General features: G+C 36.2%; 1 protein-coding gene, 1 long non-coding RNA gene and 1 pseudogene across 8 annotated transcripts; all 3 read right to left on the bottom strand.

Moving 5' to 3' along the window:
* Positions 1-1,634: 1,634 nt before the first annotated feature.
* On the bottom strand, positions 1,635-5,169 carry LOC104609117 (putative disease resistance RPP13-like protein 1; annotated as a pseudogene). The gene is made up of 2 exons (XR_016079338.1): positions 1,853-5,169; positions 1,635-1,773 (listed from the first exon to the last, which is right to left on the bottom strand). The product of XR_016079338.1 is annotated as a putative disease resistance RPP13-like protein 1 (transcript).
* A 1,983-nt stretch (positions 5,170-7,152) lies between these two features.
* Positions 7,153-14,974, bottom strand: LOC104609116 (uncharacterized). Its single transcript, XR_737211.3, has 3 exons — positions 14,238-14,974; positions 9,585-9,674; positions 7,153-8,351 (listed from the first exon to the last, which is right to left on the bottom strand). It is a non-coding gene; the product is annotated as an uncharacterized LOC104609116 (long non-coding RNA).
* A 4,526-nt stretch (positions 14,975-19,500) lies between these two features.
* LOC104609115 (putative disease resistance protein RGA3) lies at positions 19,501-23,507 on the bottom strand. Of its 6 annotated transcripts, none has more exons than XR_016079345.1 (3): positions 23,119-23,507; positions 19,812-19,979; positions 19,501-19,719 (listed from the first exon to the last, which is right to left on the bottom strand). XR_016079345.1 is itself a non-coding variant. In XM_088892762.1 (3 exons), the coding sequence occupies exon 1, from the start codon at positions 23,062-23,064 to the stop codon at positions 20,251-20,253; it is 2,814 nt and encodes a 937-aa protein (XP_088748888.1). In that variant the 5' UTR covers positions 23,065-23,112; the 3' UTR covers positions 19,501-19,719; positions 19,812-19,979; positions 20,167-20,250. The 6 variants fall into 6 exon arrangements, 4 of the variants coding, with proteins under 4 accessions (XP_088748888.1, XP_088748887.1, XP_010273644.2 ...); XR_002023309.2 differs by having other exon boundaries at positions 19,812-19,959; positions 23,119-23,492; XM_088892762.1 differs by lacking the exon at positions 23,119-23,507 and adding an exon at positions 20,167-23,112.
* Positions 23,508-25,201: the final 1,694 nt, after the last annotated feature.

Raw genomic sequence — 25,201 nt, 5'->3', positions numbered from 1 at the left:
TCTGGAAACGAGACTGGTGCTTGACATATCATCCAGCTTCTTGAGGATCAATAGCATTTCGTTGTGTTAAGACTTCTGCCGCACTAATGTGAAGAAACACTGCATCCAGCAGGAATGGGCATTAGTGTCTGTAAGCCTTCAGTAGGATACATTATAGGAACTGAGCTTAAGTGAATGACTCCAAAGGAAGACCTCGATTTCCAGAACTTGAAAATGATTTTGACTTTTTCATCTACTCATACATGGAAGAAGATTAATTTGAGGTAGGATCTGATAATACATATATGAAGGTTCAAAGAATGCAATAGATTGAAATGCAAAGGTGTAAACATTTAATACCCATCAAAGGGTAGTTAAATCAAGGTAAAACCTTTCATGAATTAATAAACAATTATCGGGCGTTTTCCCATGCGAATTGTTTTTTCTTGTTATGGGTTCCAAAAACTAATCAAAACCATATGGTTTGATTAAAAGTTGGTTCTTAAAAAAAAATACAGAAAGAATGTTATTGGTTGTATATGTGTTTGTTTCAATACTAGCACGACAGAAAATTAAAATGTATTCTTGGCTTTTATGTTTTGAATAATTTAAATATGTACAATAAAATAAAAAATTCACCTGCAATATTTGATGGTTTGGGATGTTGAGGACTGGTTAAGAGATCCATGGAAAGAATTCTTTTTTGTATTAGCCTGTCTTCAAAGGAAGTTGCAGGGACTCTGGGCATTCGCCAACCAACAATGCTTCAAATCCTCTCTGAAAGATGGTGCCTCTTTTCTTGAATCTGTTTTATCCACGGTCCAAATTTATGTTATGAAAAGTCCATCTAAATCTATTCCAAGCAATTTCTTAATGGTCATATCATCTTTCCACACAATAGCTCTCCAAATAAATCAGAATATCAGATGAATAAATCAGATTGGCAGCTGGCACACTACCAATCTCAGTGCAAAAGAATTAAAGGGAACTTTCAAAATGGAAAATAGTATATCTTACTGACAATCGTAAATCTATTTTCTTGTCACATATTTAGTAATTAATAAACGTTTGATGATTCTCTTCTCTGTCTTTCTTTACTAAATAAAAATTTTCCTAGGCAGTGTCTAGAGCTAACTTTCGCTGAGGCTGTTTTTGGTTTGAAAGAAAGGAAGTAGTCTTTCCTTCCTTTCCCTACCTTTTCTTTCAAACCAAACACAGCCTAAGAGTAGCCAAATTTTCTCATACTGCAATTTCTAAGAGTTTGTAAGGGGAAAAAATGCTTATGTGGTTTTGCATTTCTTTTCTGATTGTAGAATGTTGGATTAGTTTAAAGATGGGATAAAAATATTGGCTTCAGAAAAGTAAACAAATAAATATACTACTGGTTTTCAGTCTATTTATATTAGTAGTAAAAAAATAATCTCAAGCAATGTTAATTAGAGACTTGGTCACTTGGGTTGTAATAAGGAAATGCAAGAATAAATGTAGTTTTTGTTGAGAATATTAAAAAAAAATAGATTCCCAACCTTGAAATCAAATGCCTTCTATTTAATGAAAACACAAATTGAACTAGGACAATCTATTGAACTTCAAAAATTTTGTTTCTGAAAAAATAAAAATGAAAACAAATAAACTTCAAGAAATAAATAAAATGATGAACCTGATTGCTGCTTTGATGTCAGCCGACGAGACTCCTTGGTCTGTACTCTGTAGTCACCATGGAAGTTGAGAAGTCACAATCATGAAGGCTCATTTAGCATTTACAGCCATGGATTTGTGTAAGAGAAGTCTTGACTGAACAGTAGACATAAATGGTATTAGCGTAGATGGGATTGTAGAGAGGTGCGGTAGCAAATGTGTGAACAGGACTCACTTTTGTAAGAGAAGTCTTGGACAAGTTTCTCCCGTTGTTCCATTCACAGAATGTCCTAGAAGAGGACACCCACTGATTACTAAAAGCTCAAAGGGAAGTCCTGGCAAGGACTCGAGCTTTGGAGCATTAAAAATCTTCAGTGTTTTAAGAGAGATAGGTAGCTGCCAGTTTTCATCATCTTTTGGAAATGACTTGAGACCTGAACAATCACATATAGACAATGCTTGAAGAGAAGTAAGTTTATGTAGGCCAACACCCTTGGGTAGGAGGAGTTCTCTATTGTCCTCAGCATATCCGTTGATCTCAAGTTCAATTAGTTGGGTGGGCAATCCTTCATCTGGAAAGGCCATTAGGCGAGGACACTCTCTGATGCTTAAACCTTCAAGAGATGTGATGTTGTGCATTCCTTTAGGTAGGGATTTGAGTTCCTTACATTCTTCTATGTCAAGATGTTTTAAATTCTTGGTTGGAAATCCTCCATTGGGAAAGGCCATTAGGCGAGGACAACTTGTGATATATAAAATTTCAAGAGATGTGAATAAACTGTGCATCCCTTCAGGTAGAAATTTCAGTTCCTTACATTCCCTTATCTCCAAGTATTTCAAGGAAGGGGATGGGTAACTTCCAATGCCTTTAGCTTGGGACAACTGGATATCTCAAGCCTCTCTAGACGAGGAAACACTACTTGACATCTCTTCGCATATGCAGAAGATGAGGAGGATTGTTGTAGGCCAGGGTCACCTTCTACTTGGTCTATGTTTGCTCTACCTGAGCTTGAGGCTAAGGACCATTCTCCTCCTCCCCAATTGTCCATTTCACTTATTATTAGCTGTTGGAGATGGGGTAGGTTTCCAATGAGGAAATCTTAAACCATAATACCCCTTGATACTGAGAGTCTGTAGTTTTGCATTAGGTGGATGAAGACACTGGATTATTTGTTGGGCCACAGTTGCTGCTCTTTCTCCAACTTCAATCATGTTATCCCATTCTAATGTCAACTTCTCAAGGTCATGATTTCTTATCTTGAAATTGACATCTGCGATGTTGTTGACAGCAGCAACATTCTCTAGTCCTGAAATAAGAACTCTCTGTGCCCTGATGCACTTGGCATACAACTTCAATTCATCTCTAACTCCATTCCTTGGAATTCTACACTTGTACGAATCCATCTTGATAAGTCGAATGTGAACGAGCTTCTGCTCATGTTTTCAGGTAATGCAGTTGTCCAGAAAGACAAGCCATAAAGCAATAATATTTGTAAACGATAGAGGCTACAAATTGACTTTGGTAAACTTCTAATCGTAGACCATGAAAGGTCAAGGCATCTTAGTAATTTTAAGTTACCAATCGAGTCTAGCAACCCATCATTACCTAGTTAACATTGAGCAAGCTCAACACACGCAAGTATCTCCATGTATCATATAAATTACCAAGCTTTGCGACTTGGCATGTAATGATAGCTTTGCCTAGCAACAGAGATGTGCGTGGTGAACTACACTTATTCTTAACTAAATGGTCCAAAGCATTATCATCTATTGGCTTTGTAGCAAACAATGACAAATGGCGTGCCTTGTTAGGAATGTTAATATTTCTGTTATTCCTCAACCACTTATCATCTTCATCAACTCGAAAGCATATATTCTTTGAAATGGATTGTGCTAAATCATGAATACGATCATGCATCACAAATGATTTGTTGTTTCCAGAATATTGGAAAAATGACCTGAAACATAGCTCATCAAAATACTCACTTCCTATGTCCTCCATTTGTTTTGTTCCTCCTTTGGAACCTACAATAAATCCCTCCCCCATCCAGTATAAAACCAACTGCTCCTTGTCAAATACGTAATCTTTGGGAAAGATGGAACAATAAGCAAAGCAACGCTTCAGATGCGCTGGGAGATGCTGGAAACTCAATCGCAGTGCTGGCATTATACCCTCACTTTCATTTTTTAGTTCCCACATTTCACTTTTCAACACATATTCCCAATCCTTCTCTTCAACTTTAAAACGTAAGAGGCCTCCCAGTGTCTTCACTGCAAGAGGTACACCCTTACATCTTTCCACTATTTTCCTACCGATTGCTTCCAAATTTGGATTTGCATTCGAAAGAGCATCATCTACAGCTGCCCTTTGCTTTAATAGTGACCAACAATATTTATCTTCTAAACCACCTAAATGGTAAGCAGGAAGGGTACCCTTGTTTAATGAAACCCTTTCAGTTCTTGTGGTCACCATAACTCTACTTCCTTTTTCCCCAAACTGGAATGGTTTCTGTAGTTCTTCCCAGTCCTCCAGTTTCTCGTTCCAGACGTCATCCAGAACGATTAAAAATTTCTCCCCGCTCAACATCTTCTTGAGTTTTCCTTGGAGTGCTTCTAGACTTGTGAGACTACAAGTTTCCATAGTGGCAGACTCGATGATAGCTTTTGTTATCTTAGCATTGTCAATTTCTTCAGACACACAAACCCATGCTCTGAGTTTGAAATGCTTCTCTACTCTCTCGTCGTCATGATATACAGACTGAGCAAGCGTAGTTTTGCCCAGCCCACCCATACCAACTATGGGAAGCACTCCATAATTTCTTTCATCACTTGGACCATCCCAACTCAACAGTTTGAAAATTATGTTGTTCTTATCAGTCTCTCGACCATAAAAACAAGATTCATCTAGAATGGAAGTAGTTGGCGTTCTCTTTGTAATTTCATCACTCATCCTCCCTTCTACATGGATCCTTTCCAATCCTAGTACAATCATTCGATTTTTAAGTTTCTCTAGCCTTTCGTTGATCTTCTTTATCTCAAAATTTATCTGATCTTTTAGTTCATGCGGGATGGAGCGGCGTACCTGGTACTGTTCAACATAGATTTCAAACTCGGCCAATGTGTCTTCGGCATCATAAGCCAGATCACTGAGTTCATTTAGCCATTTCTTCACTGCCTCCTTTTTGGTCCGTTGTTGCTCGGCATCCATGAGCAGAGTCTCGATCATCAGCAACGATTCCTCTAGTTTTTCGAGATCTGCATCAATTCCCCAATCAGGTGCAGAATCCTTGATAATTGGGCTATCCAATTTGTCCAAAACACCTTGAAAGAAGCTGATAGAATTGGTTCTCCCACTCAAGCCATGATCTTGAGTTGAACTTCGACAGAAGGAAATAAGAGATTCAAGAAGGAAGCAAAGATGGGTTGGCAGTTGGCACTTGGCAGATTCGATTGGTGACATCTTCTCTCCCTTCCACGAAGGGGCATTAATAGTTGACTCTCGTGTCACTTCCACTGTCTATTGTGTGTGGCATCGACTTTGACTTTAACTTGATCTTTTCTTTGGATCACCACAAGTTAAGTTACCCAATCAGAATTACCAGGTGATATATCGCAACCGTTGATGTGGAATATGAAATTTAAGCCCAATTGAAAGCTTGCACGTAATCTAAAATTGTTCCAAACATGGTTGATTCAAAATTGGAGGGACAGATGTTTGAATTTTGGAGGCTATTAAACCAAGGTTTTAAAAAACCGTTTTGGGGACCGGTTCACGGGTCATTCGGTTCAAACAGACGGTCAATCTGATTAAATAAATTTAAAATAATTAAAATAAAATAATGGCCAAAAACCATTATTCGGGTCAATGGATCAATGGTTCAGATCGTTAACTAAATCAATGATTTTATGATGAACCAGAACTAGTTGTTTGATTGGTTTTCGAGTCAACTAGTCCGACCATCCGGTCCAATCCAGTTTTCAAAACCATAATTAAAACTAAAACAAACAAAAACACAGAAGATAGTAACCAGTCTGGCACCTGATGTACTTGCAAAGTAAAATTCCTAGGTCTATAAATAAAAGTGTATAAGAAAAAAAATCTAAACACAGTAGTATTTGGTCAAAAAAACCATTAGCTCATCTAAACACATTGAATTTTTTGTAGGACCACTTCTGCATCTGAAACAAAACAAATAGATCTCCATGCCTGATCTTTAGCAAATGAAACAACTTTCGAAACAAACAGATCTCCATTCAATTATTTCATTGAATAGATACAGATTGGAGCTGGTTGGTTGAATATACAATGCATGCGTACGTATGGATTGTTAGGAAATGGAGTCACTGTAATTTTTGAGGAGAAGCTCTGAGGCGTATATGAAGATACTGTCTTTAAAATGTTATTTGTCTCCACTCAGTTTCACTGAGTTTGTTGTTGGGTTACAAGCAAATCCGTTCCCAGGATGCAACAGAGCCTTGGGCAAGAATCTGCAACCAGTAAAGTTGAAGAATCTCCGAAAAAACATTCTATGAGACTGTAGCAGACCGGACTAAGAGAAAGAGAGAAAGTGGATTTCGAAAAATGTGTGTTTTTGAAGTTTGATTCATGTTCCTTAAATAGTTTATGAAGAGGTATGAAGAAAATGTAGGTGTTAATTCAGAAAAGGCACCTTGAGCAGTCACAGTTTCAAGCATTGTGACTGTTTAAAAGGTAGTTAATAGTTAATGACTATTAATTTTGAATTGTGCCTCTTGATCACACCCGATCGAATGGTGACCATTGATCTTATCAACGGTTAGCATCGCACTAAAACCAAAGCCACCATTCGCGAGCCACGCGGGCGCACGTTGCACAATATCAAATCCCCATACTCTCATCTACTATTTCTAAGGAGTGTAAATCAGCTCCTATTAAAATATTGAAAACAAAGTTTATAATTTTCCAATGTAAGACATTCAAAATTGGGTTTTGTAAGAGAATAACTAATTTTCCAAACAAGTGTGCAGGTGCAATTTCTCATGTAATTGACCAATCAAATCCATTGGATTTAATCTCTTATGAGATTAAAATCCAACATGGATATTAAATGTACAGTGAAGTTGGTTGGTTGCTAGTCACTTGTTTAGATACATATTGGTTGAACTTTCCACAAGTTTTTATTTATACACTACAAGAAAAATCAGTTTTAGCAACGGATAAAATCGTTGCTAAAATCCCCAAAAAAACCGTTGTTAAAGGTTGTAGCAACAGCTTTTTGTCCGTAGGAGATATTTCCGTGGCTAAAAGTTATAGCAACGGATATTGTACACCGTGGTTAAAAGTATACATATAGCCACGGTTTTAACTGTTGCTAATTGCAACATTTGTTGCAATAGTTTTATTTTGTACCGTTGCTACAAATTGAGATAGTAACGGGTTGTTCATGGCTAAATGTGTATGAATAGTTAGCAATAGCAACGGTTTTATTATGTACCATTGCTACAAATTGAGATAGCAATGGGTTTGTCTGTGGTTAAATGTGTATGAATAGTTAGCAATAGCAACGGTTTTTAACTGGATGATACGTTTAGCAACGGTTTTTTAAACCGTTGGCAAAAGTGTTTATTTTTAACTCAAATGTTGGATGGTTTACATTGCAACTTTAGATAAACATTTACTTTCACTTGTATCTATATCTATATGATGGATGCTTTTACAAATAAAACCTTTACACATTTACACAAAATATCCATAATAATCTTTGTTTAATATTCACATTTACACAAGTATTTTCATTACAAAAAAGCAATAAAAGAGAATTGACAAAATTATCCTCGTTGCATCTGAACATTTGCTTATATACATGTGCAACACACTCAAGACATTTTCTTTGGATCATAATCTTAGGTCTGCCAAAAAGAATAAATACATAAGGATGTTCCCAGCTTCCCACAACAAAATTGCCATCCCCAAATTCAGTCACTGAGGAGCAATTTGCAATTCATCAATCTTGTGCCACTGTCAAATGATTGCTAGCTTCTTAGGATTCAAAAGTTTGAATAATTTCATAACTAAAAATGGGAAATAAAAAATTATTGTAATCTGATTTTTGAATGCTCAAAACAACTTTTGAATGTTCAGTAATTTGTTTTTGATTGTTGTAAATAATATGGAAAAATCTCCATTCCTAAGGGTGGATGCTTACCCCTAGAGAAAAGGACTCATCAGATGAGCTAAGCTGCCTGCGGTCAAAATCAATGTCGTCCCCACCCTCTTCTGCATACGCTTTCTTCAACAGTGGCTCCCCTTTAGGCTTAGGAGAGCTGAAGCTCAGCTTCCTCTTCCTCCAAGCCAGGATGCTTTGCTTTGAACTGGACTGATCAACTAATGCCACTGGGTCCTCAACATGCAAGCAGCCCACATATGATTTGTGGTTGCTGTAGTAAATCAAGTGTCCTTATAATCCCCATTGATCCTCTTGTCAAAGTAAAATGATCCCCCAGCAAAATTAGCAAATGCCAGTTTTCCATAGCTGAATGACTTCCTAACACTAGAATCTTCCTTCCCATCCTCTAGCTCTCTTTCATCAAAATCATCAAGGGAGTCTGTGTCAAATGGGTATGTATATTCACCATCCTTACTCCTTGCAGAGCATTTCCCCTCTCTGTCCTCTTCCTCACAGCATGTCCTCTTCCTCATCTCTCTCCATTGAGATTGATTCTCTAGACTGAGGTGACAGTAAGCTGAGTGATAACTGTGACAAAAATAAAGCTCATGGTCATAATTGAAAGAAAAGAAGAGTATACAAATTGTGCAATGTTTAATAATGTTGTTCCAACAATAGGGAACCTTGTTCTTTGGCCCTAGTTTCAAAACTTGGATAAAGAAGAAAACAAATCAAAACTAAATCAATCTAAGTTATCCTAAATTAGAAAAGAACTAACCATTTATACCATTTACATTATCAAAACCAAGCAAGACAAAGCTAGAAAAAGCACTAAGAAGCACAAGTTTGTCTATAAAAATACTTTCTTTCTTGATCAATGTAGCATTCAAAAATAAAACGCATGACCATTACTTCAAAGTTCAAACTTGAACTCTGCAATATTAACAAAGAAACAGAACTGGTAGTGTGGCACAAACAGAAAAGTAAAAGGGTGAAAAAACAGAATGAAAACATTAACCAAAAACAGAAAAAATACAAGTCCAGATAATACTTCGGAGTATACTTTTTGTTAGTTTTTGTTCAGACAGCATAGGTTTTTGTAGAACACATGCATTAGAGGTATCTTCCATATGAAGAGAGAAATCCCATGATATAACACTAAATTTTCAAGGCAGTCATTGAGATTGTGACCACCAAAGTCATTCATTTGGTAATAAACATGGATTAATTCATTTGCTATTACTAGGCATGCATATCTGTCAATGGAATGATATTTACATGGGTTTGCTCCTTTTAATCAATAGATATATATGGACTTCCTAATAAAAATGTATTTTCCTCAATTAAAACATGAAACTTTTCTGGGGACTACATAGAAAAGACCCCAATATGTTGCATTGAGACCAATATAACACAACTGAAATATAAGTGCATTGGGCAGAAGTGTATCCTGGCTCTATTAAGAATAACCAACTATTGATGCAACATAGCCCATGGCCATGTACAGTTTACCAAACTGCACAGAATTCATATTAATTGCATGCAGAAGCATCTCCCTATACTCTGCATTTGACTCTTGTCTTTTTTTTTTTTTGAGAGAGAGAGATTTAACCGAAGGTTGATATAAGTGCAGAATACAAAAATAACTCAACACATTCACAAAGCTTAATATAATGAAAGATTAATACATTTAAGAATCTCTCAATGATATTATGTCTTTGTTAGCTGGCCCCGAGGTTCTATTTTGACACATGGACTGGGCCTGAAGCACATAGGTTATTCCAGAAAATTGTACAGAATGATATCAAATCCATCATTTACCTTTTGTGTTCCTACTGCATCATCTCTTTCTCTTATGTTCCTTTCAAGCTGATTCCACTCCTCTTGATCACGTAACCTGGCTTCCACTGACTGCATGATAGAAAATTTGACAATAAATATTTATATTTAAAGAAGAATATGACCCTTAATTTCACAACAAATAAAAAAGTCATGTGTCAAGTGGAGAAGCCAAATTAGGAAGCAAAATCGTAAAACCATAAAGACAAATCAAGTTTGGAGGTCATCCAAATAATGCATTGAATGTTCTTTTCTTTAAACCTTTTTGCCCCCTCCCCCGTCTTGAATAATAAACCAATACGCTGAATTTGTGAAGGTGATTTCAGTGGATAGGTGAAGGTGATCCTAGGGTTCTAGCATATTTCAGTAATGTAAGTTCAGTTTCTATTATTAAGTGCAAAATAGTTATACTACAGTTCTTTTTAAACAAGTTTGCCATTTTGTTCTTTAGAATCTCCTTAGTGGTGAGCCATCAAACTTGTAGATGGTGACCAGACCCAGAAAACATTTGTGTACATCAAATATGCCATTGAAGTTGTTTTATTGATGATTGTATGTGAACAATCATCTAATAATTTTCTTTTAAATGACTGAACCCTATTTCTATTGTAAATTGGCATCTGAAAATTTGATTATTTGATTATTACTCAAGAAAATCCTGCAAGAGATAACAATCAAATTTTCAATGTGGCTAACCCTAACAATGAAGTTACAATAAGGCAACTTGTAGACTTGATGACAGAGGTACTTAGACTAATTAGACTAATTTTCATGTGCATTAGTTTTGCACAACTCTCCAATTAAATAAATAAAAAAAAAAAAATCTACTTGTTCTCTCCAGGTTTACTCCAAATTAAGTAGACAGCCTCCTTTGGAGGTACCTACCATTGATGTAAGCTTTGAAGAGTTCTATGGTGATCGATATGAATGATCCCCTCCATTGCCCTAGAATTCAGGTTGGAACCCTAAGACGTCTCTATTTGTTATACCTACAGACTTCATTCAAGAGTGAACCCCTCCATTGCCAAATTTCGGATGGACATTCAAATCAAAGTAAAAATAATAGCAATTTCTGCAATATTTGTAGCTTATTAGCAAGATCAACTAAATAAATCAAAGCTTTAAATCTTCATGGTTCAATTCACAAAGGCAGCCCAAGATAAAATAGATGGTTTATTTCCTTGAGCAAAGTTCCTTTCCACAACAAAATGGTTAGCATGGAAGTATCCATATTTTTCAAGCTAACAAATGATGGGGTTTAATCTGTTGTTTGATTTCTTCTTTGGCCTTTGATTTGTTTTGACTATTTGAATGTTTATGGTTGCTCTAAAGCATTCCAAGGTCATGGTTGAATTGATATAATGTTCTTCTCTTTTCAATTTAGAAGTGTTGTCTGGTGAAGTCAAATATTTGACTTATCTTCATGCACAGGTAAATGCACTTCAATGGCATGGTGACTGTGGTTAGGTGACAAATCAGGTTTCCATTTTGATTACTTTTTCAGATAACTATTGAAAGGAAAAAATTCTAGTTCTTGGTAAACCTAGGGAAGATGGTGGCAGTGGAAGTCATGCTAATGTTGGGTGCAAAGAGCAGTCATAGCATCCCATCATCAGAGAGAGCTTGCAAGGCTTGCAAAAAGTTAGTGGGCGTGAGCCAACCAGTATTGACAGGGACTCCCACTATAGTTTTCTGTCCTTTTTTCATAATAAAATTAAAAACTTATTTAATAAAGGCTGTATTAGTTGTATATGACTATGTTCCTAGCAACAACACCCAAGAAAAGGCACAAAGAAGCAAAACATGGACCAACCCTGCCAAGCTCAAACTATGAAATCATACAAGTTCTGCTATACAGAAATCATGTTGTAGAAGGATAATTTAATGGGAAACAAATACATTAAGTGCAAATCCATTTGTTCTGGAACACAAAAAGACGTTGTTAGTAGTCTAACAGAATGAACAATATTCAGGATTATAATGAAAATCTTACACAGTTGCATATGTCCCATACAAACAATCCTGTAGTTGATCCAAGGCATCAGGATAAGTCATCAGACATTGTTAGTAAGCTACATACTACAGCCTTTTATAGTGAGAAGTAAGAGACTTTCTCAAGGCATCAGGATAAGTCATCAGACCTTCAAGAAAATTGTGCAGTCATCAGACTTGCAATACACAATTAAGTCATTAGAGATACATATTTTCATAGGGAGGCTTCATAAAAAAGAATATTTTCAATTTCATATAAAAAATGGCACATGTTTAGTGAAGAGAGAAAACATGAAGATCCAAATTCTAACTACACAAAGCTACAAATAGTCCTACTACTAGAAATTTTTGAGGGACTATAATATGATGACGCCCAACAAACACCAACATTGTAGGAGGCAAAACATCAAAAACTCTATTCTCACCCTTGTAGTAAGGTACAAGCTCATAAACCCCTATGAGGATGCCACAACAACTGAGACTTGTTTCATATAAGAGGCAATTACATTTGTCTGGACAAATAAAGATGGTAATTCCATATGCAGTCAAACATAACATAAAAAACAAAAAATAAATAAACAACATAGCTTCCAACATGATATATAGTCATACATCTTAGACATGTTTCATGACATTAATGGAGAATATGGCATTCGTGTTCAAGATATACGGCTATAGATAATGTTGCAAGCTGTGTTGATAGGAGATCCCAACTCCTAGCATTGTACTGACAACTTATCATTGTTGAGAAATTAGTTTTGACTTCCTATGTAGGGGGTTTTCTGAATTTACCCAGATGGATGCCTTATAGTAGTAAATGTGTGAAAATTGCTTAAACTATAGGTTGTTGCCAATTTTTTTTTATTGGAAACGGTAAGGTTGTTGCCAAATGTCGTCAACAAAAGACTTACTTTCTTCTCAAGGCCACCCCCTCCACCACACACACACATTATCTGGATTGGGAACTTTCCCATGACACCAAGAACATTAAATCCTTGGAAACCAAACTAAATATCTCGTTATCCGGATCCCACTGTTAATATATACTCTTGTCAGTAACCTAGAAAGAAATGGTGTTGCTACACCAAAGTTGGTTTGGCATCCCTCCATATCTATGTATTTTTTTTTCTTTTGATAGGTAAGTTTCTCTTGTGACATGGTCAATCTACTTTTGTTGATCCCCTGGCGGATCAGCAACCAAATCCAATATTTATTAATTCATTTAAAGAATAGTTAGATGTTACAATTTACAGTATATGGGAGATATGCCCTGCATCCACAACGGTAAACTAGGTCCACCAATCTACCCCAAGCATATCCTCAACCCCACTCTAAAATCAATCTCACTATGAGACTGAGCCCCAAAGCAGATGGTTTATACTGGTAAAATCATCGGCTAAACTGTTTGTTGATCTTTTAACCATTTGATGGCTGGCTGCTGGTTTCTCCTAATTTCAATAATTAGGAAACATTGTTTTGGAGTGAAGGAGAAGAAGTGGAAGCCAATGGAATTTGAAAAGTTAAGAGAGGTGCAGACTGTAGTGACTAAGTCACATTTTGTTGAAAAAAAAATAAAGAGAAAAAGGAAACAGGGATCTGTATAACCATGAAGTCTAGCTTGTTCTGTTGGGAATGGAGACATATAAAAACCAAAACGAAAACAAAAACAGTAAACCTCAGACATACAGGCAATAACAAATATGTTAGTAACCAAACACTTTAACAGAGAAGGGCCGGCATCTGGGAGAACCAGCTCAGTCTATAATCTATGCATAATAATGGTACATCAACAAAACAAAATCGTTTGCACAAAATTAGACAGTCTAGAAATTGAGAAATGGAAATCTAACATCAACTACGAAGAAACCATTTACTTACACCACCTTTTTTTTCTTTAGCGTTTACAAGAGATATCACTGCAAGCAACATCTCAAGCTCCTACTCATGGTTCGTGTAGAAGCTTTACTGGTATCCCAAGCTCCTACTCATGGTTGATTCTATCTGTGTGAGTGATTTTTCCTCCTACCGTTCCTAGTATTATAGCTTTCTTGAGGGCAACGAAAAGGGACAGTACCTGGAGATTTCTCTGGGAAAGGAAGAGAGGAGGTAGAAAAGAGGAGAGAAAAGGGAACGAAAAGAGAAAGAAATAGGAAAGAAATGAGAGGAGGAAGAAAGAAGAGAGGGAAGAATCGAAAGAGGAAAAATCAAAAGAGGGAAGCATTGAAAGAGGAAGAATGAAAAGAGGGAACCAGAAGAATCAGAGGAGATTCGGCTTTTTTAAGTGCGATGGTCTTTGAGCGCACGATGGTTTTTGGGCGCCAAATCCAAATCAGTGACTACTTTCTTCATCCACCAAAATAGAGAAGCAGAAATTATAATTTCAGAGGCATTAAAAAGCGCCTCTAAAATAATCCAACCAATTTTCCGTGTTTAATGTATTATAGAGGCGGTTTTTTTTTACCGTTTCCGGCCAAGTGCCTCTAAACCTAAGAATTCTAGTAGTGTCAATCTGTTCTTTCTGTTACAGATTGTCAACTATTTTCTAAAAATCTATGCATCCCTCTAATCGATTACAACACCCCAGCCCGAATCAAGGTCAATCAAATTTATTTTATCAAAAATAAGTTTTAGAAGGATGCTTACCGGGAGAAGAATCTACAAGGGAGAAGGCCTACTCTGATTCCATTCCTTCCAACAAACCGGATGAAAACATAACTATCTTGTGAATCCTTGGACACCAAGAAATGAATAGCGTGGAGCACGAATAACAGAGTAGATAACCAGTGAGCAAGAAAGAGAGAGAGAGAGAGAGAGAGAAGAGATACTGAGAGAATGGAAGACCAAGAGAAGTGGAAGCAGTAATGAATGCGCGGCCGCGCGGGCTCCTGGTGCCAAAATTTAGAAAATACCCGCGCAATCAAATAGCAACGGTTCCAAAACCGTGGCCAGGGCTGCATATGAGAAACGAGCATATTACCACGGATAATAAATTCCGTCGCTATACATGATATTTTAGCCACGGTTTTTTGTCCGTTGTTGGAAAAACCGTGGCTAGAGACCATTTTTCTTGTAGTGATATTCATCAGTTGTGTGTATCATCATAAATGGAGCTGGTTGGTTGCTCCCCGATGAGTCCACTTGAAGTAATAAAGAGCTTACAGCTTAATTAAGTGTCTTCCTCTTATGATCTTATCATCTCTCCTCTCCATCTTGCCAATTGTGTGGGAGAGATCAATGACCAAAGAATTTCAAAGGAACGTCTTTGTTTTAGTTCATGATAAGTGGGGAACAGACGCATTTATACTTCGAACCAGTTCAGAATTACTTCTAACTAGGGGTGTAAACGGATCGAATTCGAATCGGATCAAGTAATATCCGAATTCGAATCGGATCAAGCAATATTCGAATTCGAATCTGATTAGAAAATCTGATATCCGAATTCGATTCAATATCCGATGGATATTGAAAATTAATATATGAATTTGAATCTGATTAAGTATTCGAATATTTGATTCAATTCAAATCCGATTAATCAATTATTTTAGATAATTAATAAATATATAAAATAAATATTTTATTGATATAAATTATTTATATAACTTAATTATTATATATAAATTATATAAAATATTTTATATATTATATATAATAATTAAATAATCAATCGAATTCAAATATTTATCGAATCGAATCAAGTCATATCCGAATTTGAATTCGATTAACTATTCGACAAGAATAGGATATCCAAATTCGACCGATTAGATATTCGAATTATCTGAATTCGATTCGATTATGTCGAATATCGAATTTAAAATCAGATTTTCAAATATCGTTGACACCCCTACCTCTAACCAAGTGCTGAAAATTGGGTTTCCCATTTGAGGAATTTTAACCATATTAGTAAATGTGCACATTCGTTTACACGTAATAGTATAAAAAATGATGACGACAATAATATTTGAGGTTTTTATTAGAACTCATGGAAAAGTGATCAAAGCATGATGTACTGGTGGATATATTGTCTTTCAACTCAAAGACCTAATTTCAAATGATCTTATAGTTTCTATCAATGTTTTTAACATGTGGTTGAATCATATAATTGGATTTATGAGTTTGTCAATTGGACACATTTTTTTTTTTTGTATGTTTTAACCTAAACCACTTCATTGCAAAAAAATCATTGACTTGGTCTATAATCAAATGACCTCACTAGTTGAACCATTAACCTAAAATGAGATATGGTTAAGACATTAATTCATTTCTTTTGTATTTTTAACCATTTCTATCTTTACTAATAATAATTCTCATTTTATCAAACATGTTTTTGTTTAATATGTGTAAGTGGTGTGGTAACGCTGAGTGCAGTGGTCTCCTTGAAGGACGGAGAAAGGCTCGAAGACTTGGGTAGCAAAGGTAGGCTACGATCATATATTAACAGATTCATGTGTTTATAAGGGGAGATACCGAGGCCTTGATGAGAAGGAGCCAAAAGGGGTTTGACTCTTATTTAAAAAAGGGGATCTTTGATTCTGTGTCGGTTGTTAGAGAGACAGTGCTAGGGGTTTGCCACGTGTCTCATGAAATCTTTTTAGGACGAAGTTTTCTTTTGTTTGAGGATTCTCATAGTACACGTATGCTACTTCCCTTCGTGGGTCTCCTGTATTGACGTGGTGCGGGTGATGTCAGGACTAGTCTGACGTGTCCTGCTTAACCTACTAGATGTCCTACCACGAGTGACCTTGGTTGATAGTGTTTTCATCTATTGCAGGTCTGCGATGGCTTCGAGTTCATCAGGGGTGTTTGATGGGTTTCAGGTTCATTGCAAGCCTGTGGTGAGTTATGGGCTTCGTCACAAATTCGCATTGACCTATGTGTCGCCGTGGGTGTTTCTATGGCTTTGGTTTGGTACCTTCACACCAATTGCAGTTGTGGTGAACAACATGTACTTACAATATGAAAAATATATAATATTAATGCATGTTCAAATTTTTCTATAAAATTTATAAGAAATTCTATATTTTTACTATTTAATTTATGACATAATAAAAATTACTTATTTACCAAGAGGAAATGCAATTCCAATATATTGTTTGAACATTGGTATTTTATATTGAAATAAATCAATTTATTAGATTGATCAATCCACCACCCAATTCAAAATTATAGATTCATTTACCACCAAACCACTTGCCTATAGTGACATAGCTAATTAAATCATTGAATCATTTGACATATTTAGTGGGGTCATGTATTAGACATTAATGTTCTTTACCTTTTTCTCCTAATTTTTATCTCATTTCCACCATTAATGAAAATAATTCTGATTTGTCACACTTTTTTATATAATGAATATATAATATTATAGAATGTACCCAAATTTATCTATAAATTTCTACCTTTTTTATTTTCTTATTTAATTTTAACATCATGTATTGATCCATTTGACATAAACAGTTGAACCATTATCTTACCACTTGGATGGAAAAACCAATTTGCTTTTTCGTTTGACTTCAAATCTTGTAATTCATTTTCATCATTAATAAAAGTAATTATCGTTTTCATATTTATTTTTGTTTAATATGATGAATATATAATATTAGATCTGGATCAAAATGATTTACATGTTGGTTTAGAAACCAACAAAACTCTAACAATCAGCTATACATTTCAAATTATAAAACCCCCATCATGTCATCAAAGGCTTATGCGACTATTTCCAACATGGGCCTCTTAATCCTTATTGAGCACAACAAAAATAAGACTCTTAATCCATGTTGCGGTGCCCCATGTTGAACACAGGAACATGGTACTCTTAATCCATCTCTTCACTTATGTCCATCTATGTCTATTTAATGTGTATATTACTTTAATCCATGTATTTTAAATAAAATGTGAGTTAAGTTTAGCCCTTGTCATTTGTTTTAAAAATATAGGAATTAACCATCTACCCAACACATCCAAGTGTAATAATATTTGTAAAAGAGTATCACGTCATCATGGTTCGACTTCTGATTTGAAGGTGGTTTAACTTCTGGCTCATGAACTTCTCTCTTGCTAGTTTATTGAACATTGGTAAAAGCATTTATGATGTAGAACACCCCTAAGTTAACGAGAACAATGATTCCTACGAATAAATAATTCTACTAAACACAAAAAACCAAGTGGCAGAGAAACATGCTAACATTTAAGAGCTTATGGTGACAACTAAAACACACAAAATCACCTAGTAGATTAATTACTATAAAGATTATATATTTCATTTTCAGAATATGAATAAGCTAATTATTAAGTAACAAGAAGTAAAGGTCATTTTGATATTTAAATCAAAAGCTTCAAGTTCCTCAACTATTTTTTTTTGTCAATCTTTTTATTTAATAGAAACAAGCCTTCTTTCCACATTGTTTTTTATGGTTTTGAAGCATTTAAACATATATAATAAAATTAGAAAACATCTACAACATCTGATGGTTCAGGATGTTGACGACTGGTTAACAAATCCATGGAAAGAATCCTATTTTTTATATTGGCATGCCTTCAAAGTGAGATGGAGCTTGGAGTTTGCAATTTGGACATTTGCCAACCAGCATTGCTAAAATCCTTCCTGAAAGCCCAAACCTTTTGCAGCACTAGCGCTTCCTTTCTTGGATTTGGCTTTCCATTGTCCATCTCTGTGTTAAGAAAAATCTATCTGAATCTTCTCTTTGTAATTTCTCAAGGGTTATCGTTTTTCTACAGAGATATTAATTAGTAGGGAGAACTACATGTTAGGCATACAATAGTTGTGCACATACTAGGTCAAGAACTTAATTAAGCTTTATGCTTTAATATTTAATATTAATATATAGAATGATTCATTTCTTATTGTAGAGAGAATAATGATAGTGACAATGGTACGTAGAAGTATTTATTTCCCGGTCTCATATTTAATAATTGAGACAAGAAAATAAATTTTCCTATCAAGTGGATATTGACTTGTCTAAAAGATTTTAGAGAAAATTTCTGATCAGAACTTTGTACTTGGCTCCAGAGATAATTTGGTCCCCAAACTTTAAAATGTGATAATTCAGTACTCAAACTTTTAAAATGTAACAATTCAATACTTGTCGTTAACCATCCGGTTAATCAGCCGTTAAATGACATTTGAATAATTAAAAATTCTCTAATAATATCATATAATTCTCTTTATCAACTGTCCAAACATTGACAATAAAATGAACAGTCCCAAATTCTAGATTCTTCTAAATAGACATCAATGTTTTTGAATAAAAGAGGCTAAGATTTGGGACTGTTCATCTTTTTATTAACATTTGGATAGTTGATAAAGAGAATTAGATGACATTGGAACAACATTTTTTTATTTTTCAAATATCACTTAACAGCTGATTAATAAATTGATTAACGGTAAGTATTAGATCTTCACATTTTAAAATTTTGAATACTGAATTGTCCCATTTTAAATTTCTAGCACCAAATTGTCACTCAATCCAAAATACACGAAAATTTTCTCAAAATTTTAATATCAAATGGATCTTGACTTAGCTACAATGATCGTAGGGACGTGACGATGGAGTGGACGTAAATGACGAGTGACAAGCCATGTGCGTTGTCGAATGTATTGTGTGGGTCAATTCAAACCTCGAGCTAGACTTTGCTTTATTCACTGTTTGGATTTCTGTAATCAAACTGCTTCCACTTGTTACACACTTACACTGTGCTGAAAACGGTAACATTTTGTGGCAAGGATGCATGAGATATATTTTTATTACTTCAAGTGGTCATCATTGGAGAAATCAACCGACCTCATTCTATGTTTAATTAATATATACCCATACAACACAACACTGTAAACTAGTCAAGATCCATTTGATAAAAACTTTGTGAGGACGAAAACGAAACAAGCCAGATACAAAATCGAAAACAACTCATCAATGTAAATGAAAAGGCGTTGAAGGTCCAAAGTTCAAATTAATTGCAGTCTTCCCAGCTTCAATTCCTCAACCCTTTGCTGGAGTTATGTGGGAGACGATGATAGAGTAACGTAGGGCTTGGAATGTATAGAGATATAAGAAAATGCTCATCTAACTGCCACCATACAAAGATACACATTGTTTTATTTACGGAAAACCTGCCACAGTGAATGAAGGTATAGTGAAAATTGAGAATATAAAACACAAAAGCACTATCAAAGCAAAAGAAAGGTGGTTTTACAATCCTTACGTGATTATTATGTGCTGAAAAAGCTTATATTCTTCACCCATTAAGGTAAAATCTGCCAAGATATTGTACTTATTCTCACTGATTTAGGGCACATTGAAGAAGAAGGTCCACCGACGCTTGAATGGAAAACGTTTACTATTTCTCTTTGCTGCATATGCAACAACCAGACTGAACAAAATTAATATGGTGTAGGGTTAGTAACCAACAAAAAAAAAAAAAAAAAAGAACAAGCAAAAATAATATATAGTGTGAGATAACAATCCATTTAATTTCTAAAATTTTATTTCTCAGAAAAAGAAAAAAAAACGACAAGGAGAAGAAAGCCGGAATATAGAGAATTAAGAAGATGAAAAACCTTGTTTGCTTGATGTCTCCCACATGACTTACCCTTAGTTTGTATTCACTACTGCCAAGTTGAGAAGTTGTCATCTGTGAAGAGTTAAGTGATCTTTATATAAGGGATGTGGGCTATCTTGTTCCGTTCTTCATATTTTTTGCAGGATTTCCGTAGAAGAGGACAACCACTGATCCGTAAATACTGAACTCGGGAAGGGAGTCTCCCTTCTGGCAAGGATGCGAGCCTAGGAGCATTTTGAATCTCCAATGATTTAAGAGAAGTGAGACCAGTAAACCAATTGGATGGTAGGGCTTCAAGTTTCTTGAAATTGTGGAGTGTTAGATCTTGAAGACTTGTAGGCAGCTGCCACTCCCTCTCTAGTGGAAAGTATTTGAGTCCTGAACATTTCTTGATAGTCAACTTTTCAAGAGATGTAAGCATGTGCAGGCCAACACCTTTGGGCAGGATTTTCCGCTTCTTCTCACCGCATCCACTGAGCTTAAGCTCCTTTAGCTTGTTTGTCGGAAGCCCTTTGTTGGGAAAGGCCTTTAGGCGAGAACATCTATAGATGTTCAACACTTCCAGAGATGTGAAACAGTGTGTCCATTCAGGGAAGGATTCCAGTTGCTTACAATCATCTAAGTTCAAACTTTCCAAGGAAGGAATGGGGTTGGGCACCGGCAACGTTCTTAGCTTGGGACAGCGGTTTATCAGAAGCCACCTTAGACAAGGAAATTGATTGAAATGGAGACCATTGTGCTCGTCACAGTTTGCTCTTCCTCCTCCTAAGGACCATTCTCCATTCCAATTGTCCATTCTTCTTATTTCCAGATGCTTGAGTGATGGTAGCTTTCCTAGAGGCGGGAGGACCTCGCATTTACAGTCGCCCAGATACACTTCTACGAGATTGGACATAGCTGCTATCCAACTAGGAAATCTATTACCGTAATACCCCACAATGATGAGTTCACCTAAGGCATCGATATTTGGTTGAAGACATTCCATTAGTCTCTCGGCCAAATCTCTTTTTCCCACGTTATTCCATTCTAATGTTAATCTCTGCAGATATTTGTTTTTCTTCAAAGTAACATCCTCATTGGCATCTGCAATATTAACCACAATATTCTCCAATCCTGATATGGAAATACTTCTGCATTCCCTAATGCACCCCCACAACTTCAATTCTTCAATTCCATTTCCATGTCCTACTTTGTAATTGAAGGTCCGGATCTTGACAAGCTGAATGTTAACCAGCTTTCTACCCATGTCTTTGGGTAGCTCCAGTATTCCCAAATGCTCAAGTATCAATATTTGTAAATGATAGAGCTTACAAACTGCTTTTGGTAACCTTTCAATATCAGTGCTGGAGAGGTCCAAGTATCTTAGTAGTTTTAAGTTACGAATCGAATCTGGCAATTCATGGATCTTAATTCCTCGCAAACTCAACACACGTAAGCATTTCCATGCAGCAAATAAGCTATCAAGATGTGTTCCAAGCCATGGGATCTCCATGCTGCACCATGGGTAAGGTCCATGCATTAGAAATGTGCGTAGGGAACCACTACTACTCTTCACAAATTGGTCCAATGTAACCGAATTTTCTAGCTTATAATTATCTATTAACTTTGTAGGAAATAATGACAAATGACGAATCTTCTTAGGAGTATTAATATTTCTTCTATTATTCCGTGATGAAAGCTCATTATGTGGTTCTTCTTCTAATCCAAAACATATATCCGTTGAAATGGATTGTGCTAAATCATGAATCAAATCATGCATCACGAATCTACTGAATCTATATTGTAAAAATGACCTGAAAAATAGCTCATCAAAGTACTCACTGCCTATGTCTTCTGTCTGTTTCCTTCCGTCGGGACATATGAGTCCTTCCCCCATCCATAATGGAATTAATTCATCCTTCTTAAATTCGTGATCCTTGGGTAGGATGGAACAATAAGCAAAGCACCGCTTCAGATGTGCTGGGAGATGTTGGTAACTCAGTCTCAGCGCTGGCATTATACCCTTCTCGTCATCATCATCTTCCAATTCCCACATTTTACTTTTCAACACGTATTCCCAGTACTCCTCCACTTTAACTTTGGAGTGCAAGAGGCCTCCAAGTGTCTTCACCGCAAGTGGCACACCTTTACATTTCCTTGCAATTTTTCTTCCAATTTCTTCCAGTTTTGGATTAGAACTCAAAATATTATCATCTATGCTTGCCCATTTCCTTAAAATTGTCCAACAAAACTCATCTCCTAAGCCATGTAGGTGGTGAATAAGAAGAGTGGCCATGATAGATGAAACACTTTCACTTCGGGTAGTCACTATAACTGTACTTCCTTTCTCCCCAAACATTAACGGCTTCTTTAGTTCATTCCAATCCCCGAGTGTCATATTCCAGACATCATCTAGAACAATTAAAAATTTCTTCTCACGTAACATCTCCTCAAGTTTTCCTTGGAGTGGCTCTAAATCGGTGAGTTTACAATCATTCCTAGTGGCAGATTCAATAATAGCTTTTGTTATCTTTGCATTGTCAACCTTTTCATCAGATATAGAAACCCACGCTCTGAGATTGAAATGTATCTTCACATTTTCATCATTATACACCGACTGAGCAAGCGTAGTTTTACCTAGCCCACCTATACCGACTATGGCAAGGACTCCAAGAGTTTCTTCATCAGGACCATTGGACCTCAACAATTTTTCAATTATACTGCTCTTATCAGTCTCTCGACCATAAAAACAGGATTCATCTAAAAAGGAAGTTGTCTGACGTCTTCCTTTTTGGCTGCTACTGCTGCTTGACTCCTTTCCGAGCCCAACAGTCTTTTCCAAACGCAATTTAAAATTCACCCGACTGCTTAGGTCAGCCAGGCTTCCATTGATTTCCCTCATCCTAGATGCTACCATTCTTTTAAGAAATAGAACCTTTGGATTACAGTAAGAAGAGATGAGGCGGCGCACCTTGTTCGGTTTCAATTGCAGTCGTCCAACGTGGGCTGCATACTCGTCCAATATGTCTTCCACATCATATGCCAGACGATTGAGCTCATCTAGCCAAACCTTCACTTCCGACTTCTCATCCTGTTGTTTTGTGGCATCGACGAGTACAGATTGGATCGTCTTCAATGATCCTTCCAGCTTTTGAAGATCTTTGTCGATGCTCAATACGATTGAAACTTCGTTAATAATTTTGCTGGACAACTTGTGAAGTAATATTTGGACAAAGGTTGATACCACTGCTTCTCCCACAAACGCCATGGTCTTGCTTCAAGCTCTGAGCTAGACAGAACAAAACTAGAGATTCAAGTTGAAAGCAGAGGTGGACCTTTTTGCAAATTCATCTCACATTTATAACTTCATATGGTGACAATGGTGATTGGTAATATGGTCCCCCTCCTTCAATGAAGGAACCGAGTATGCCCCTTCCTACCAGCTACTGTCCACCAATTTCTTACCGTAAGAAATTATTTTTTTTTCTTAGAAAGTGCAAACTTTGAACTCTTCTGACATCAAATAACACGTGATCAGAACCATTGACATGGAAGAAGAACATGTTCTGAATAGACCACCAGTAAAACTTAATTCCAATCAGAGGCTTACACATCATCCAGAACTTAACAAGTTTAATTTTTAGAGAAATTTCTAATGTTCAGTAACTATTACTGGACACTAGCTAATAGGAAAGGTGGGATCCCCATAGATGTTAGGCCAAAGGTTATTCCCTGATGATGAGTATTCATGCATGTAAACTGATTCAAATGCAAATTTCATTAAACCATTGGATTCAGATTAATTATAGTTAAACGACCACCATATATACTTTATAGAGTATCTATTTTATATTGAGATCGGCTTCCATTAGGGCAAATTTATGCCCACACCGATCTAACAGCCTTTCCCAACCTCTTGCATTGGGAGTATCTCCCTTTCAAATAAAGCACGTCAGTAGGGAGATATTTTTAAAAAAGGCTGTTCGAATGGGCTTTGCCTTGATTAAAGCCGAACTCTTGAATAAGACCCTACGCTAAGGTTAATAATGTCAATTCCATTGCACTTAATAAAATCTCAAATTACATCAGTTTGGTTGGAAGGTTGATCCAATTGATTGAGATGCATAATATATAGGTAGATGATCACACAACTAAGGTGTCATTAGACCGGTTTTTAATTGGGCCCCGTCCAAAACAAAATCAACTTCGACAGACCAACAAAACATATTGAATTGCACCAATCCAGATATAATGTTCCAAAGTATTTATTGGATTGGATTGGACCTGATCTGTCCATAATGAATTTATATATTGGATTGGGTTGCATTGAAACAATATCTAGTATATTGATATAAGATAAGAATATAAGAATATAGGTATCAATGGACTGGGTTTGGGTTGAAACCAATCTAAATTAAAACAAATTTTAACAGATTGAATGGTCCAGACATTGAAGTGGACCGGTCCAAAATGGTCCAAAATATTCATTAGATTGGACTGGACTTGGTCCATTTGTAATGGATTCACATTTGATTAGAGCAGATTGGACCAAATCCAATCCAATTGACACCCCCTCACACAACGAAGAAAAGTTTTAGATTTTTCCTATATATTTTGCAATAATTCTTCCTTTTTTTTTAAAGTAGTATGTGGTGAAGGGTGATTTGACACGACCTAGTAAGAAGGGGTCACATGGACGCGTTTTGCTCGAGGGGTGGCAACTCAACCAAAGGAACCTAGTCCGCAACAATCGGAGCTCGAGTATTCAGTCACTTCGGCCCAAAAACCACCTTGGCGTAGAGACACCTCGACACCTAGTCCAGTCGGAACTAAGGAACCAAAGTACCAATTCAGAGCTAAAGAGCCGAAACGCTACATAATCGACTCGAAAGGCCTCCCCAATGGACCCCAAATTTCTCGGGATCACGACGAGACTCATCCTAACTCCACCTAAATCAGAGAAAAACGATAAACCTTATCAACTGACATGTTGCTCTCCTTCAAAAACAAAATAGATCTTATCCTCATACCCGAAGGTCCCATAGCTTTTTCGT

The sequence above is a fragment of the Nelumbo nucifera genome, chromosome 8 (assembly GCF_055504915.1).
Source record: "Nelumbo nucifera cultivar China Antique chromosome 8, China Antique-T2T, whole genome shotgun sequence".
NCBI classification, from domain to species: domain Eukaryota; kingdom Viridiplantae; phylum Streptophyta; class Magnoliopsida; order Proteales; family Nelumbonaceae; genus Nelumbo; species Nelumbo nucifera.
Note: the sequence above shows the minus strand (reverse complement) of the source record. Positions and strands in the feature narration are given on the sequence as shown.